A 19,072-nucleotide genomic window follows, 5' to 3' on the forward strand; every position below is an offset into this window, starting at 1 on the left:
CATATTTGAAATAATTAATTTTAAATGATCATAATAATTCATTTAAAATGACCATATTTAATTATTAAAATAATTGCTTGTTTATCAACAACTCTAGCATTTTATTCATTACATTTTGAAGCTCTCAGAAGCCAAGTTATGTTATATTCCTTAAGATTTATTTATGCGAGTTGAAGTATCAATTATCTAAACACAGTTTTGTTTGCATATTTTCAGGATGTAGAAATATATATATACATATATATATATATATATATATATATATATATATATATATATATATATATATATATATATATATATATATATATATATATATATATATATATATATATATATATATATATATATATATATATGAAATACTAGACGGTGAATTCTAGCGGTAAATATACTCCTCCCCTCTTAACCACGCCCACCGCCCCCAACCACGCCCCCGCCCCACCCCCCACCTCCCGAAATCGGAGGTTTCAAGGTTGGCAAGTATGATATATTACTATATCATGTAGTACATGTATGATGTATTACTATATCATGTAGTACATGTATGATGTATTACTATATCATGTAGTACATGTAAGATGTATTACTCTATCCAGTAGTACATGTATGATGTATTATTATATTATATAGTACATGTATGATGTATTACTATATTATATAGTACATGTATGATGTATTACTATATCCTCTAGTACATATATGATTGATTAGTATATCAGTTGTACATGTATGATGTATTACTATACAATGTAGTACATGTATGATGTATTACTAGATCCTGCAGTACATGTATGATGTATTACTAGATCCTGCAGTGCATGTATGATGTATTACTATATCCTGCAGTACATGTATGATGTATTACTATATCATGTAGAACATGGATGATGTACTACTATATCCTACAGTACATGTATTATGTGTTACTATATTATGTAGTACATGTATGATGTATTAATATATCCTGCAGTACATGTATGATGTATTACTATATCATGTAGTACATGTATTAGGTATTACTATATTCAGTAGTACATTTATTACGTATTACTTTATCCTGCAGTACATATATCATGTATTACTATATCTTGTAGTACATGTATGATGTATTAGTATTACATGTACTATGTATTAGTGGTACATGTAGGATGTAGTAGTAGTACATGTAGGATGTAGTAGTGGTACATGTAGGATGTAGTAGTAGTACATGTAGGATGTAGTAGTGGTACATGTAGGATGTAGTAGTAGTACATGTAGGATGTAATAGTGGTACATGTAGGATGTAGTAATAGTACATGTAGGATGTAGTAGTAATACATATAGGATGTAGTAGTAGTATTCAGTGCCAGTCTATGAACTTCATGACTCCATCAAAGCCGTGGTAGTCCCAGGTCTCCATGACAGGACTACAAGTCTGCTGAGACGCACACGCCACCTTGTTGAGGTCACATGACCCTTCACTTCCTGGTTGGAAGTAGACGCTGTCATCTGATTGGACTGAAGGGTCTTCATCAAAGTAGTTGTGAGGTCGCAGTAAGACCCCGCCCCCGTTGCCCACGGTTACAGTATTAGGGATGTCCTCAGCATGCGGAATGTGCAGGAAGCCGGTGGTTACCCAGGCAACCAGATCCTGCAAATACAGAAACTATCATCACTGGTACCTCTGTTTTGTGGTTCATGTGCTCATGTATTCATGTGTTCATGTATCCATGAATTAATGTATTTATGTTTTCATGTATTCATGTATCCATGTGTCCATGTATGTTTGCATTCATGTGTCCATGTATCCATGTATCCATGTTTCCATGTATTCATGTATTCATGTATCTATGTGTTCATGTATCCATGTATGGATGTATTTATGTTTTCATGTATTCATGTATCCATGTGTCCATGTATTCATGTGTTCATGTGTTCATGTATTCATGTATTTTTGTGTTCATGTATCCATGTAACCATGTGCTCATGTGTTCATGTATCCATGTGTTCATGTGTCCATGTATTCATGTGTTCATGTGTTCATGTATTCATGTATCCATGTGCTCATGTGTTGATGTGTTCATGTAATTATATGTTCCTGTTCATGTGTTCATGTATTCATGTATTTATGAGTTCATGTATCCATGTGCTCATGTATTCATGTATTATGTGCTCATCTGTTCATGTATCCATGTGCTCATGTATTCATGTATCCATGTGGTAATGTATTCATGTGTTCGTGTATCCATGTGCTCATGTATCCATGTGTTCATGTATTAATGTATTCATGTGCTCATGTGTTCTTGTATTTATGTGTTCATGTATCCATGTAACCATGTGCTCATGTGTTCATTTTTTTGTGCTCATGTATTCATGTATCCATGTGCTCATGTGTTTATGTATCCATGTGTTCATGTATTCATGTGTTCCTGTATTCATGTGTTCCTGTATTCATGTAGTCATGTGTTTATGTGTTCATGTATCCATGTATTCATGTGCTCTTGTATTCACGTGTTCATGTATTCATGTATCAATGTGTCCATGTATTAATGTGGTCATGTATCCATGTGTTCATGTATTCATCTATCTGTGTTCATGTGTCCATGTATTTATGTTTTCATGTATTCATGTATCCATGAATCCATGTGTTCATGTATTCATGTGTTCATGTATTCATGTATCCATGTGCTCATGTGTTCATTCGTCCATATTATGTGTTTATGTGTTCATGTATTCATGTGTCCATGTTTTTATGTGTACATGTAATCATATGTTCATGCGTTGATGTAAGTATGTGTCATATGTTGATGCGTTCATTTATTACTGTTCATGTATTCATGTGTCCATGTATTCATGTGTCCATGTATTCAGGTGTCCCTGTATTTATGTCTTCATGTAATCATTTGATTGATGTATGTATGTGTCATATGTTAATTTATTTATGTATTCTAATGTCCATTTATTCAGGTGTTCTTGTATTTATGTGTTCATGTAATCATTTGCTTATGTGTTGATGTATGTATGTGTCATATGTTGAAGTGTTTATTTTTTTATGTATTCATGTGTCCATGTATTCACGGGTCCATGTATTTATGAGTTCATGTAATCATTTGTTTATGCGTTGATGTATGTATGTGTCATATGTTGATGTCGTTCATTTATTTATATGTTCATGTGCTCATGGAAACATGAGCTTATGAACACATGTTAATGTGTTCATGTATTCATGTGTTCATGTAATCATTTGTTCATGTTTTGATGTAATCATTTGTTCATGCATTGATGTGTTCATGTGGTCATGTTTACATGTAATCATCTGTTCATGTGTTGATGTAATAATGTGTTATATGTTGATGTGTTTATTTTTTGTGTTAATGTATTCAAGCATTCATGTATTTATACATTCATGTGTTCATGTATATATGCATTAATATTTTCCTGTATTAATGTATTCATGTATTAATGTGTTCATGTTTTTACATATTCATATGATCATGTATTCAAGCATTCATGTCTTTATGTATCCATGTGCCCATGTATTTATGTATTCATATGTTAATGTATTATTGTATTCATGTGTTCATATATTCATATGTTCATGTATTAAAGCATTCATGTGTTCATGTATTAAAGCATTCATGTGTTTATATATCCATGTATTCATGTAGCTATGTATTCATATGTTTATGTATTATTGTATTAATGTGTTCATGTAATCAAGTATTCATATGTTCATGCTTTTAAGCATTCATGTATTTATATATCCATGTGTTCATGTATTCATATTTTCATATGTTCATGTATTAATGTGTTCATGTATTCATGTATATTTTGTGTTCATGTATTCATGTATTTTTTGTGTTTATGTGTTCATGTCTTCATGTGCTCATGTCAACGCACCTCGTTCTCGATGTTTTCGTCGTCTGCAATAAAAGAGCTGAAGTCGACTGCTGGCATCCAGATGTTGTTCTGGTTGTACAAACTGCTGCTGCTCTGTTCCTCGTCCTTATGCTTGCTGATGGCCACCTTGTACCTGCACACACACGCACACACACACACACACACACACACACACACACACACACACACACACACACACACACACACACACACACACGCACACACACACAAACTGTCTTCTTTAAACGATCAACTTACATAAACAATAATGGATTAATTTTGATTCCAGTCAAGTCTGAGGTCATGTGACTCAGACCACTTGTCTCAAGCGTTCTCACCTGGCCCAGGACATGGCGCGCTCCTCGGTCTGGCTCTCTGGCAGGTGATCTCCTGTGGAGCTGAGAAGCTGAAGTCTGTAGGAGCGCTGATGGCCCCAGGCGTTGCTTTTGTTGCTCGCGATGTGGAGATAGCGAGGAACCTTGGCATCGTGACGCAGCGCCGCCTCCTGCACAGTATTAGTACTACACACATTACTACTACCCTTACATACTATTATTACACATTACTACTACACTTACATACTATTACTGCACATTATTACTACACTTACATACTATTACTACCCAAATTACTACTACACTTACATACTACTACTACACATAGTGTCCTGGATAAGACGTTAAACTGCAACCGCAGGCTGCAAAGAGGCAGAACCTTACCTCAGCAAGGGCCCTTTGGCTAAGGAAATGTCCCTACTGACAGACCTGGGCCTCCTGCATGCCTGTATGGTACATCTTGTAGTACGTAGTCTAGCCAACACATCGGATAGGAGAGGGAAACTCTGATTCCAAACCACCTGTTGCCTGGCAGGTCAGTCCTCTGGATGCACCCTCGCTCCAAACAGTGGCACATGCTCGACTACGTCATAGCCTGCCAGAGAAACCGAGCTGATGTGCACATCACACGCTGCATGAGGGGTGCGGACTGCTGGTCAGACCACCGTCTACTCAGGAGCAAGATAAACATCCAGCTTGCCCAGAAGAGGAAGACGACCTGAGGCAAGCTCATGCGTAAGCTCAATGTTGGAAGCCTGGTACATGACAACAAGGCACTAGAAGAGAACATCATGGAAGTGCTGCATTGAAGAACAGTGGCAATTGCCACGATCCCCCAGCTGCCAGTGAAAGCTGAGCTGGCTGACCCCCCCCACCAGTGCAGAGACAGTGAAAGCACTCCAACAGACCACTTTTGGAAAAGCACCAGGAGGCGATGGGCTGACCGCATACATCTACAAGATTGGAGGCATGGCACTAGTAAAGAAGCTACTGTCCCTGTACCAGGTCATCTGGAGGAAGGGTGGTGTCCCTCAAGACTTCAAGGATGCATCCATAGTGCATGTTTACAAGAGGAATGTCATGATCTGTTGTCTGGATCATGTTTTGTATTTTCGGTTTGTTTTGGACTCCCTCAGTTCCTGGTTGTGCACTTCCTTGTTTGAGTTTGTTACCATGGTTACGTATTATTTTCACCTGCCTCTGTTATTCGGGAAGCATACCTGTGCCTAATCAAGAGACACTATTTAAGCCTGCTTTTCTATTCACTCGTCCTGGCTTCCTTGTTTGCGGTAAGCAACAGTCACGTTTCTGTATTCTTGTTCTTGACTCTGTGCCTAGTTGTCAGACTCTGTGCTAAAGTTGTTGTCTTAGCTTCCCGTGCGTTCGGCACGCTTTTCTTTTGCTTGTTTTCTGTTTGGCTATGATTTATGTTAAATAAACCATCTCTTACCTTTACGTTTTTGTCCGGAGTGTCCAACTGCATCTTGGGAGAACAAATCCGCATCATCATGCGCCTCGATCGTGACAGAAGGAAGCCAGCATACAGTTCTTCCGCAACGGACTTTGAGGAGCTGGACTTAGGTACGTGGTTAGATTTGGAGGCAATGGAGGCGGAGACTCTCCGCTATTCCCCCTTGGAGCGCCAGGACCTGATGTGGGGTCCTAATGGAAAGTTGATCCCACTCAACTCCGTATGGCCCGAGGACATTGTCGCGCCACCGCAGTACCGGACGCGTCAGCAAAAACGTAAGCCAGCCAAAAAGGCTTCATTTCGCTGTCAGGACACGTCACTCCCAAAAGCTCCTCCCCCGGACCGAAGCAAGCTGCAGGCAGCCCAGTCGTCTTCTCCTGATGACGTCGCCCCGTCCACTTTTGATGACGTCAGAGACGAAGATGTTTTTGTCACGTGGGGGTCGCATATTTGTGCGGGATCATTCCTCCAGTGCAACACGGACACTCCGGACAAAAACGTGAAGGTAAGAGATGATTTATTTACATAAATCATAGGCAAACAGAAAAACAAGCAAAAGAAAAGAGTGCCGAACGCACGGGAAGCTAAGGCTAACACTTAGCACATAACTAGGACATGAAAAAAACCAACATAACACTTGCTTACCGCAAACAAGGAGGCCAGACAGTGTGTGGCGGGCAACGTGAATAAATAGCTCTCTGATTAGTGTTTAACAGCAGGTGAACGTGCTGAACACTAATCAGAGGCAGGTGAAACCAATTTGTCCCCATGGTAACCAAAACAAACCCCTGAAGTGCACAAAAACAACTAAGGAAGTCCAAAACTAACAGAATATAACTAAACAAAATCTGGGGCCGGGAGCTGTGCTGGTGGGGTGGCTCAGCTGCGTCCTGCCAGGCATCAACCTCCAGCCCGGCCACCACCACCAGTCTTTCAGCCTGCTAAGCCGCAACCTCCGGCCCGTCCTCCGCCACCAGTCCGTCGGCATGCCAGGCCGCAACCCCCAGCTATACCACCTCCGCCATGCTCATGGCTAACCTCAGCCCAGGTGGGCTTGCAGACGCCACCATCATCTCCGGTGGGCTTGCAGACGCCACCATCATCTCCGGTGGGCCTGCAGACGCCACCATCATCTCCAGTGGGCCTGCAGACGCCACCATCATCTCCGGTGGGCCTGCAGACACCACCATCATCTCCGGTGGGCCTGCAGACGCCACCATCATCTCCGGTGGGCCTGCAGATGCCATCCTCCTCAGCAACAGTTCCAGTTCCTGCTCCTCGGCTGGCTCAAGCTCCAGCTCCTGCTCCTCGGCTGGCTCAAGCTCCCGTTCCTGCTCCTCGGCTGGCTCAAGCTCCAGTTCCTGCTCCTCGGCTGGCACCTGTTCCTGCACCTCAACTGACACCTGTTCCTGCACCTCGGCTGACACCTGTTCCTGCTTCTCGGCTGATACCTGTTCCTGCACCTCGGCTGACACGCCAAGCTTCGCCGCCTGTACCTGCTCCACGCCAAGCTTTGCCGCCTGTACCTGCACCACGCCAAGCTTCGCCGCCTGTACTTGCACCACGCCAAGCTTCGCCTTCTGCTGCTGCGTCCACGCCTGACTCGTCTGCTGCTGCGTCCACGCCTGACTCGTCTGCTGCTTCCAAGCCTGCCACGACGACAACGCCGGCGCGCGCACCTCCCCGTCGACCACAGATGTGGCCGCTCCCTGGTCGTCCGCCTCGCCAAGTGCGCCCACCTCCCCGTCGGCCACGAATGTGGCCATTCCCGGGTCGCCCGCCTCACCTGCTGCAGCGGCGTTCCACTCGCCGCCGCCACTTGACTTGTCCTCTGTGGATTCGGGGACACTTGGCCCGGCGACCCACCGCCAAGTCCTCCCCCCGCCCTCCCGTGACTTTTGACCCTGCTTGGTTTTTGTTTTTTTGGGGACATCTGGGATCTGTCCTTAAGGGGCCGTGACTGTCATGATCCGTGGTCTGGATCATGTTTTGTGTTTTCGGTTTGTTTTGGACTCCCTCAGTTCCTGGTTGTGCACTTCCTTGTTTGAGTTTGTTACCATGGTTACGTATTATTTTCACCTGCCTCTGTTATTCGGGAAGCACACCTGTGCCTAATCAAAAAAACGTTTTTGTACATTCATGTTATTATTAATAAAATATATTACAACTTAAAAGTCATGTTTTTACACACTAAAACATGTGTTTGTATATTTATGTAATTATTTATAAATACTAGTACAACTTAAAGGCCTACTGAAACCCACTACTACCGACCACGCATTCTGATAGTTTATATATCAATGATGAAATCTTAACATTGCAACACATGCTAATACGGCCGGGTTAACTTATAAAGTGCAAAGTGCAAAGAGAAATATCCGGCTGAAAACGTCTCGGTATGATGACGTTTGCGCGTGACGTCACGGATTGTAGCAGACATTTTGGAACAGCACGGTGGCCAGCTTAAGTAGTCTGTTTTCATCGCAAAATCCCACAGTATTCTGGACATCTGTGTTGGTGAATGTTTTGCAATTTGTTTAATGAACAATGGAGACAGCAAAGAAGAAAGCTGTAGGTGGGATCGGTGTATTAGCGGCTGGCTACAGCAACACAACCAGGAGGACTTTGAGTTGAATAGCAGACGCGCTATCCGACGCTAGCCGCCGACCGCACCGATGATCGTGGTGAAGTCCTCTGTCGCGCCGTCGATCGCTGGAACGCAGGTGAGCACGGGTGGTGATGAGCAGATGAGGGCTGGCGTAGGTGGAGAGCTAATGTTTTTAGCATAGCTCTGTTGAGGTCCCGTAGCTAAGTTAGCTTCAATGGCGTCGTTAGCAACAGCATTGCTAGACTTCGCCAGGCGGGACAGCATTAACCGTGTGGTTATAGGTCCAGGGTTTGGTTCGGTGTCTCCTGATAGTAGAAGTAATAGTAGTATTGTTGATCTTCTGTCTATCCTTCCAGTCAGGGGCTTATTTCTTCTGTTTCTATCTGCAGTTAAGCACGATGCTATCACGTTAGCTCCGTAGCTAAAGGGTTTCGCCGATGTATTGTCGTGGAGATAAAAGTCACTGTGAATGTCCATTTCGCATTCTCGACTCTCATTTTCAAAAAGGTTATAATATCCGAGGTGGTTTAAAATACAAATCCGTGTTCCACAATAGAAAAAGGAGAAAGTGTGGAATCCAATGAGCCCTTGTACCTAAGTTACGGTCAGAGCAAAAAAAGATAAATCCTGGCGTCCTGCACTGCACTCTAATCCTTCACTCTCACTTTCCTCATCCACGAATCTTTCATCCTCGCTCAAATTAATGGGGTAATCGTCGCTTTCTTGGTCCGAATCGCTCTCGCTGCTGTTGGCCATGATTGTAAACAATGTGCAGATGTGAGGAGCTACACAACCTGTGACGTCACGCTACTTCCGGTAAAGGCAAGGCTTTTTTATCAGCGACCAAAAGTTGCGAACTTTATCGTCGATGTTCTCTACTAAATCCTTTCAGCAAAAATATGGCAATATCGCGAAATGTTTAAGTATGACACATAGAATGGACCTGCTATCCCCGTTTAAATAAGAAAATTTCATTTCAGTAGGCCTTTAAAAGTCATGTTTTTACACACTTAAACACATATTCATGTTAGTAATATTAATAAATACTACTACAACTTAAAAGTCATATTTTTACACACTTAGACACATTTTCATGTTAGTATAATTAATACATAATAATACAACTTAATAGTCATGTTTTTACACACTTAAACACGTTTTGGTATATTTATGTTATTATTAAGAAATACTAATATAACTGTAGTCATGTTTTTACACACTTAAACACATGTTCATGTTAGTACTATTAATGAATACTATTACAACTTAAAAGTCATGTTCTTACTCACTTAAACACATATTCATGTTAGTATTATTAATGAATACTAGTACAACTTAAAAGTCATGTTTTTACACACTTAAACACGTGTTTGTATATTTAGGTTATCATTAATATATACTAATACAACTTAAAAGTCATGTTTTTACACACTTAAACATGTTTGTATATTTATGTTATTATTAATAAATACTAGTACAACTTACAAGTCATGTTCTTACATACTTAAACACATTTTCATGTTAGTATTATTAATGAATACTAATACAACTTAAAAGTCATGTTTTTACACACTTAAACATGTGTTTCTATATTTATGTTATTATTAGTGAATACTAGTACAACTTAAAAGTCATGTTTTTACACACTTAAACTTGTGTTTGTATATTTATGTTGATTTTAATAAATACTAGTACAACTTTAAAGTCATGTTCTTACACACTTAAACACATGTCTGTATTTATATATTCTTATTAATTAATGCTAATACAACTTAAAAGTCATGTTCTTACACACTTAAACACATATTCATGTTAGTATTATTAATGAATACTAGTACAACTAAAACGTCATGTTTTTACACACTTAAACACATTCATGTTAGTATTATTAATGAATACGAGTACAACTTAAAAGTCATGTTTTTACACACTTAAATACATGTTTGTATATTTATGTTATTATAAAAAAATACTAACACAACTTAAAAGTCATGTTTTTACACACTTAAACATGCGTGGCGAAGTTGGTAGAGTGGCTGTGCCAGCAATCGGAGTGTTGCTGGTTACTGGGGTTCAATTCCCACCTTCTACCTTCCTAGTCACGTCCGTTGTGTCCTTGGGCAAGACACTTCACCCTTTGCCTCTGATGGCTGCTGGTTAGCGCCTTGCATGGCAGCTCCCGCCATCAGTGTGTGAATGTGTGTGTGAATGGGTAAATGTGGAAATACTGTCAAAGCGCTTTGAGTACCTTGAAGGTAGAAAAGCGCTATACAAGTATAACCCATTTATCATTTATGTTATTATTAATAAATACTAGTACAACTTAAAAGTCATGTTCTTACACACTTAAACACATATTCATGTTAGTATTATTAATGAATACGAGTACAACTTAAAAGTCATGTTTTTACACACTTAAATACGTGTTTTTATATTTATGTTATTATTAATACATACTAATACAACTTAAAAGTCATGTTTTTACACACTTAAACACATATTCATGTTAGTATTAACAATAAATACTAGTACAACTTAAAAGTCATGTTCCTACTCACTGAAACACATGTTAGTTATTATTATTAAACTTTAAAAGTCATGTACACACGTAAGTAAGTACATGTTTGTATTGATGTTGTCATTATTGACGACTACAAATACATTTTGCTAAATGAATGGAAATATGACCTGTTCTGATTTCAGCTGCCTCTCCACCAGCTGGGGAACCATAGCATAGCCGTTAGCCACCCATGGAATTGTGCTGTTGACAAACTGCATGTCTTTGGTCTGGAACACGTTTCTCACTCCTGCAGGCAAATACACACAAATACTTTTGGACTGCAGTACTTTACATGCAGCACCCAGATGTTACTCACAAACTAGCTTCTTCTACTGTCTGGCAGGTCATTCTTCCTTCTATTTACTGTAATACTACTTGTAAATTGTAAATATATAATGATATTTAGTGATAATTGTAAATTGTAAATATATAATGATATATAGTGATAATTGTAAATTGTAAATATGTAATGATATATAGTGATAATTTTAAATGGTAAATAAATAATGATATAAAATAATAATCTCCTCCTTATCGTGGTAGAGGAGTTTGCATGTCCCAATGATCTTAGAAGCTATGTTGTCCGGGGACTTCTATGCCCCCTGGTAGGGTCTCCCAAGACAAACAGGTCCTAGGTGAGGGATCAGACAAAGAGCAGCTCTAAGACCTCTATGAAAAATACAAACAAAGGACCCACATTTCTCTCGCCCGGACGCAGGTCACCGGGGCCCCCCTCTGGAGCCAGGCGGGAGGTGGGGCACGATGGCGAGAGCCTGGTGGGTGGGCCTGTCCCAAAGGGGCCTGGCCGGCCGCAGCCCGAAGAGGCAAAGTGGGTCCCCCCTCCAATGGGCTCACCATTCATAGGAGGGGCCATAGAGGTCGGGTGCGATGTGACTGGGCGGGAGCCGAAGTCAGGGCACTTGGCGGTTCAATCCTCGACTACATAAGCTAGCTCTTGGGACGTGGAACGCCACCTCGCTAGGGGGGAAGGAGCCAGAGCTGGTGTGCGAGGTGGAGAAGTTCCGGCCGGATATAGTCTGACTCACTTCGACGCACAGCAAAGGCTCTGGAACCAGTTCTCTAGAGAGGGGCTGGATTCTCTTCCACTCTGGCGTTTTCACGCAGTGAGAGGCGATGGGCTGGAGTGGATTTCTTGTTGTTCGAGTTCAACCCAGTGGACGAGAGGATAGCTTCCCCACCCGAAGGCGGTCCTGACTGTTGTTTGTGCTTACGCACCAAACAGCAGTTCGCAGTACCCACTCTTTTTGGATTAACTCAAGGGAGTACTACAGAGTGCTCCCCCGGGTGATTCCCTTGTTCTACTGGGGGACTTCAACGCTCATGTTGGCAACGACAGTAAAACCTGGAGAGGCGTGATTGGGAAGAATGGCCGCCCGGATCTGAACCCGAGTGGTGTTTTGTTATTGGACTGTTGTGCTCGTCACAGATTTTCCATAACAAACACCATGTTCAAACATAAGGATGTCCATGTGTGTACTTGGCATCAGGACACCCTAGGCCGTAGTTCCATGATCGACTTTGTAGTTATGTCATCGGATTTGCGGTCTCATGTTTTGGACACTCGGGTGCAGAGAGGGGAAGAGCTTTCTACCGATCACCGCCTGGTGGTGAGTTGGCTGCGATTGTGGGGGAGGATGCCGGACAGACCTGGCAGGCCCAAACGCATTCAGAGGGTCTGCTGGGAATGTCTAGCAGAGTCTCCTGTCAGAGAGAGTTTTAATTCCCACCTCCGGAAGAACTTTGAACATGTCACTAGGGAGGCGCTGGACATTGAGTCTGAGTGGACCATGTTCCGTACTTCTATATGTCGAGGCGGCCGACTGGAGCTGTGGTCGCAAGGTGGTTGGGGCCTGTCGTGGCGGTAATCCGAGAACCAGCGGTGAAGGATGCCATCAAGCTGAAGAAAGAGTCCTATCCGGTCCTTTTGGCTCATGGAACTCCGGAGGCAATGGACAGGTACCGATAGGCCCAGCAGTGTGCAGCTTCAGCGGTCGCAGAGGCAAAAAATCGGACATGAGAAGAGTTCGGGGAAGCCATGGAAAACGACTTCCACATGGCTTCGAAGCGATTCTGGACCACTATCCGCCGCTTCAGGAAGGGGATGCAGTGCACTGTCAACACCGTGTATGGTGGGGATGGTGTGCTGCTGACCTCGACTGTGGATGTTGTGGATCGGGGGAGGGAATCATTCGAAGACCTCCTCAATCCAAACCGACACGTCTTAGGAAGCAGTGCCTGGGGAATCTGTGGTGGACTCTCTTATTTTTGTGGCTGAGGTTGCCAAGGTAGTTAAAAAGCTCCTCGGTGGCAAGGCCCCAGGGGTGGATGAGATCCGCCCGGAGTTCCTTAAGGCTCTGGATGCTGTGGGGCTGTCTTGGTTGACAAGACTCTGCAACATCGCGTGGACATTGGGGGAAGTACCTCTGGATTGGCAGACCGGGGTGGTGGTTCTTCTCTTTAAGAAGGGGAACCAGAGGGTGTGTTCCCACTATTGTGGGATCACACTCCTCAGCCTTCCCAGTAAAGTCTATTCAGGTGTACTGGAGAGGAGGTTACGCCGGATAGTCGAACCTCAGATTCAGGAGGAACAGTGTGGTTTTCGTCCTGGTCGTGGAACTGTGGACCAGCTCTGTACTCTCGGCAGGGTCCTTGAGGGCGCATGGGAGTTTGCCCAACCAGTCTACATGTGTTTTGTGGACTTGGTGAAGGCATTCGACCGTGTATCCAGGGAAGTCCTGTGGGGAGTGCTCAGAGAGTATGGGGTATGGGACTGTTTGATTGTGGCGGTCCGCTCCCTGTACGATCAGTGTCAGAGCTTGGTCCCTATTGCCGGCAGTTAGTCGGACCCGTTTCCAGTGAGGGTTGGACTCTAGGCGCAGTCAAGGCGTTGAGGGGATCCTGTTTGGTGGCTGAAGGATTAGGTCTCTGCTTTTTGCAGATGATGTGGTCCTGACGGCTTCATCTGGCCAGGATCTTCAGCTCTCACTGGATTGGTTCACAGCCGAGTGTGAAGTGACTGGGATGGGAATCAGCACTTCCAAGTCCGAGTCCATGGTTCTCGCCCGGGAAAGGGTGGAGTGCCATCTCCGGGTTTGGGAGGAGATTTTGTTCAAGTACCTCGGAGTCTTGTTCACAAGTGAGGGAAGAGTGGATCATGTGATCGACAGGTGGATCGGTGCGGCGTCTTCAGTAATGCAGACTCTATATCGATCCGTTGCGGTGAAGAAGGAGCTGAGACGGAAGGCAAAGCTCTCCATTTACCGGTTGATCTACGTTCCCATCCTCACCTATGGTCATTAAGTTTGGGTTATGACCGAAAGGACAAGATCACGGGTGGCTGAAATGAGTTTCCTCCGCCGGGCGGGCTAATTGTAAAAATATAATAATACACAATAATTGTAAATTGTAGAAACATAATTCAAACCCCGTTTCCATATGAGTTGGGAAATTGTGTTGGATGTAAATATAAACGTAATACAATGATTTGCAAATCATTTTCAACCCATATTCAATTGAATATGCTACAAAGACAACATATTTGATGTTCAAACTGACAAACCTTTTTTTTTGTGCAAATAATCATTAACTTTAGAATTTGATGCCAGCAACACGTGACAAAGAAGTTGGGAAAGGTGGCAATAAATACTGATAAAGTTGAGGAATGCTCATTAAACACTTATTTGGAACATCCCACAGTTGAACAGGCAAATTGGGAACAGGTGGGTGCCATGATTGGGTATAAAAGTAGATTCCATGAAATGATCAGTCATTCACAAACAAGGATGGGGCGAGGGTCACCACTTTGTCAACAAATGCGTGAGCAAATTGTTGAACAGTTTAAGAAAAACCTTTCTCAACCAGCTATTGCAAGGAATTTAGGGATTTCACCATCTACGGTCCGTAATATCATCAAAGGGTTCAGAGAATCTGGAGAAATCACTGCACGTAAGCAGCTAAGCCCGTGACCTTCGATCCCTCAGGCTGTACTGCATCAACAAGCGACATCAGTGTGTAAAGGATATCACCACATGGGCTCAGGAACACTTCAGAAACCCACTGTCAGTAACTACAGTTGGTCGCTACATCTCTAAGTGCAAGTTAAAACTCTCCAATGCAAGGCGAAAACCGTTTATCAACAACACCCAGAAACGCCGTCGGCTTTGCTGGGCCTGAGCTCATCTAAGATGGACTGATACAAAGTGGAAAAGTGTTCTGTGGTCTGACGAGTCCACATTTCAAATTGTTTTTGGAAACTGTGGACGTCGTGTCCTCCGGACCAAAGAGGAAAAGAACCATCCGGATTGTTCTGGGCGCAAAGTTGAAAAGCCAGCATCTGGGATGGTATGGGGGTGTATTAGTGCCCAAGACATGGGTAACTTACACATCTGTGAAGGCGCCATTAATGCTGAAAGGTACATACAGGTTTTGGAGCAACATATGTTGCCATCCAAGCAACGTTACCATGGACGCCCCTGCTTATTTCAGCAAGACAATGCCAAGCCACGTGTTACATCAACGTGGCTTAATAGTAAAAGAGGGCGGGTACTACACTGGCCTGCCTGTAGGCCAGACCTGTCTCATATTGAAAATGTGTGGCGCATTATGAAGCCTAAAATACCACAACGGAGACCCCCGGACTGTTGAACAACTTAAGCTGTACATCAAGCAAGAATGGGAAAGAATTCCACCTGAGAAGCTTAAAAAATGTGTCTCCTCAGTTCCCAAACCTTTACTGAGTGTTGTTAAAAGGAAAAGCCATGTAACACAGTGGTGAACATGCCCTTTCCCAACTACTTTGGCACGTGTTGCAGCCATGAAATTCTAAGTTACTTATTATTTGCAAAAAAAAATAAAGTTTATGAGTTTGAACATCAAATATCTTGTCTTTGTAGTGCATTCAATTGAATATGGGTTGAAAAGGATTTGCAAATCATTGTATTCCGTTTATATTTACATCTAACACAATTTCCAACTCATATGGAAACGGGGTTTGTATTATATAATTGTAAATTGATAATATATGATAATTGTAAATACACAATAATATATATTAATATTTGTAAATTGTAGATACATAATATTGAATAATAATTGTAAATATATAATAATATATAAATCATGTAAATTGTAAACATATAATATGTAATAATTGTAAATAAATAATAACATATATTAATTGTGAATTGTAAATACATAATAACTTATAATAATTGTAAATTGTAAATACATAATATATGATGATATTTGTAAATTGTAAATACATATTATTATATAATTGTACATTTTAAATACATAATAATGTATAAAAATAATTGTCAATTATAGATATATTGTATATAATCCATCCATCCATCCATCCATCCATTTTCTACCGCTTGTCCCTTTCGGGGCCGCGGCGGGCGCTGGAGCCTATCTCAGCTGCATTTTGGGCGGAAGGCGGGGTACACCCTGGACAAGTCGCCACCTCATCACAGGGCCAACACAGATAGACAGACAACTTTCACACTCACATTCACACACTAGGGCCAATTTAGTGTTGCCAATCAACCTATCCCCAGGTGCATGTCTTTGGAGGTGGGAGGAAGCCGCAGTATCCGGGGGGAACCCACGCAGTCACGGGGAGAACATGCAAACTCCACACAGAAAGATCTCGAGCCCGGGATTGAACTCAGGACTACTCAGGACCTTCGTATTGTGAGGCACATGCACTAGCCCCTGTGCCACCGTGCTGCACATGCACTAACCCCTGTGCCACCGTATATTGTATATAATAACTGTATATTATTATATACAATTATTATTGTATATAATAATAATTGTTAATATATAATGCGGCTGCTAGACTTTTGACAAGAACAAGAAAGTTTGATCATTTTACGCCTATACTGGCTCACCTGCACTGGCTTCCTGTGCACTTAAGATGTGACTTTAAGGTTTTACTGCTTACGTATAAAATACTACACGGTCTAGCTCCATCTTATCTTGCTGATCTCATCCGCCTCAACAAAAACGATCCTAAATATTTGTTCAGTACAGTAGCATCACTAACCCAACAAGGGACTCCTCCCAGTAGCTCCACCCACTCGGCAGATGACTTTATGAATGTCTTTAATAAGAAAATGTAACTCATTAGAAAGGAGATTAAAGACAACGCATCCCAGCTACAACTGAGTTCTATTAACACAGATACGACTGTATGTACGACGGATATTGCCCTCCAAAATAGTCTCTCTCTTTTTGATGAAATAACATTAGAGGAATTGCTACGGCGTGTAAATGGGATAAAACAAACAACATGTTTACTTGACCCACTTCCTGGGAAACTTATCAAGGAGCTTTTTGTAATATTAGGTCCATCAGTGCTAAATATTATAAACTTATCACTTTCCTCTGGCACTGTTCCCCTAGCATTCAAAAAAGTGGTTATTCATCCTCTGCTCAAAAGACCTAACCTCGATCCTGACCTCATGGTAAAGTACCGGCCGGTGTCCCACTTTCCGTTTATTCTGAAAATCCTCGAAAAAATTGTTGCACTGCAGCTAAATGAACACTTAGCATCTAACAATCTCTGTGAACCCTTTCAATCCGGTTTCAGGGCAATACACTCTACGGAGACAGCCCTCGCAAAAATTACTAATGATCTATTGCTAACGATGGATTCTGATGCGTCATCTAAATTGCTGCTTCTTGATCTTAGCACTGCTTTCGATACTGTCGATCATAATATTTTATTAGAAAGTATCAAAACACGTATTGGTAAGTCAGACTTAGCCTTGTCTTGGTTTAACTCTTATCTTACTGACAGGATGCAGTGTGTCTCCCATAACAATGTGACCTTGGACTATGTTAAGGTAACGTGTGGAGTTCCCCAGGGTTCGGTTCTTGGCCCTGCACTCTTCAGCATCTACATTCTGCCGCTAGGTGACATCATACGCAAATACGGTGTTAGCTTTCTCTGTTATGCTGATGACACCCAACTCTACATGCCCCTAAAGCGGACCAACACGCCGGATTGTAGTCAGCTGGAGGCGTGTCTTAATGAAATTAAACAATGGATGTCCGCTAACATTTTGCAACTCAACGCTAAGAAAACGGAAATGCTGATTATCAGTCCTGCTAGACACCGACATTTATTTAATAATACCACCTTAACATTTGACAACCAAACAATTACACAAGGCGACTCGGTAAAGAATCTGGGTATTATCTTCGACCCAACTCTCTCGTTTGAGTCACACATTAAGAGTGTTACTAAAACGGCCTTCTTTCATCTCCGTAATATCGCTAAAATACGTTCCATTTTCTCCACTAGCAACACTGAGATCATGATTTATGCGTTCGTTACGTCTCGTCTCGATTACTCGATTTTCGGGTCTCCCTATGTCTGGCGTTAAAAGATTACATTTGGTACAAAATGCGGCTGCTAGACTTTTGACAAGAACAAGAAAGTTTGATCATATTACGCCTATACTGGCTCACCTACACTGTGCACTTAAGATGTGACTTTAAGGTTTTACTACTTACGTATAAAATACTACACGGTCTAGCTCCAGCCTATCTTGCCGATTGTATTGTACCATATGTCCCGGCAAGAAATCTGCGTTCAAAGAACTCCGGCTTATTAGTGATTCCCAGAGCCCAAAAAAAGTCTGCGGGCTATAGAGCGTTTTCTATTCGGGCTCCAATACTATGGAATGCCCTCCCGGTAACAGTTAGAGATGTTACCTCAGTAGAAGCATTTAAGTCCCATCTTAAAACTCATTTGTATACTTTAGCCTTTAAATAGACCCCCCTTTTTTAGACCAGTCGATCTGCCGTTTCTTTTCTTTTCTGCTCTGCCCTCCTCTCCCTCGTGGAGGGGAAGGCACAGGTTTGGTGGCCACGGATGAAGTGCTGGCTGTCCAGAGTCAGGACCCGGAGTGGACCGCTCGCCTGTGCATCGGTTGGGGACATCTCTGCGCTGCTGACCTGTCTCCGCTCGGGATTGTCTCCTGCTCGCCCCACTATGGACTGGACTCTTACTATTATGTTAGATCCACTATGGACTGGACTTTCACAATATTATGCTAGATCCACTCGACGTCCATTGCGCCGGTCGCCCTTGGGGGGCGTGGTCCCCCACATCTGCGGTCCTCTCCAAGGTTTCTCATTGTCATCCCACTGGGTTGAGTTTTTCCTTGCCCTGATGTGGGATC

At 42.4% G+C, this 19,072-nt stretch overlaps 1 protein-coding gene across 1 annotated transcript in view; it reads right to left on the bottom strand.

Moving 5' to 3' along the window:
• Nucleotides 1–452: 452 nt before the first annotated feature.
• aoc2 (amine oxidase copper containing 2) overlaps nt 453–19,072 on the bottom strand; it is a 30,126-nt gene continuing 11,506 nt past the window's right edge. Inside the window, exons 2-5 of the mRNA XM_062049488.1 lie at nt 10,985–11,103; nt 4,221–4,387; nt 3,883–4,015; nt 453–1,633 (exon numbers count right to left, since the gene is read on the bottom strand). Of these exons, the coding sequence (XP_061905472.1) occupies nt 1,343–1,633; nt 3,883–4,015; nt 4,221–4,387; nt 10,985–11,103 (710 nt within the window). The 3' untranslated portion in view covers nt 453–1,342. The remainder of the gene's footprint in view (nt 1,634–3,882; nt 4,016–4,220; nt 4,388–10,984; nt 11,104–19,072) is intronic.

This window comes from Entelurus aequoreus, linkage group LG06, assembly GCF_033978785.1.
Source record: "Entelurus aequoreus isolate RoL-2023_Sb linkage group LG06, RoL_Eaeq_v1.1, whole genome shotgun sequence".
NCBI lineage: Eukaryota > Metazoa > Chordata > Actinopteri > Syngnathiformes > Syngnathidae > Entelurus > Entelurus aequoreus.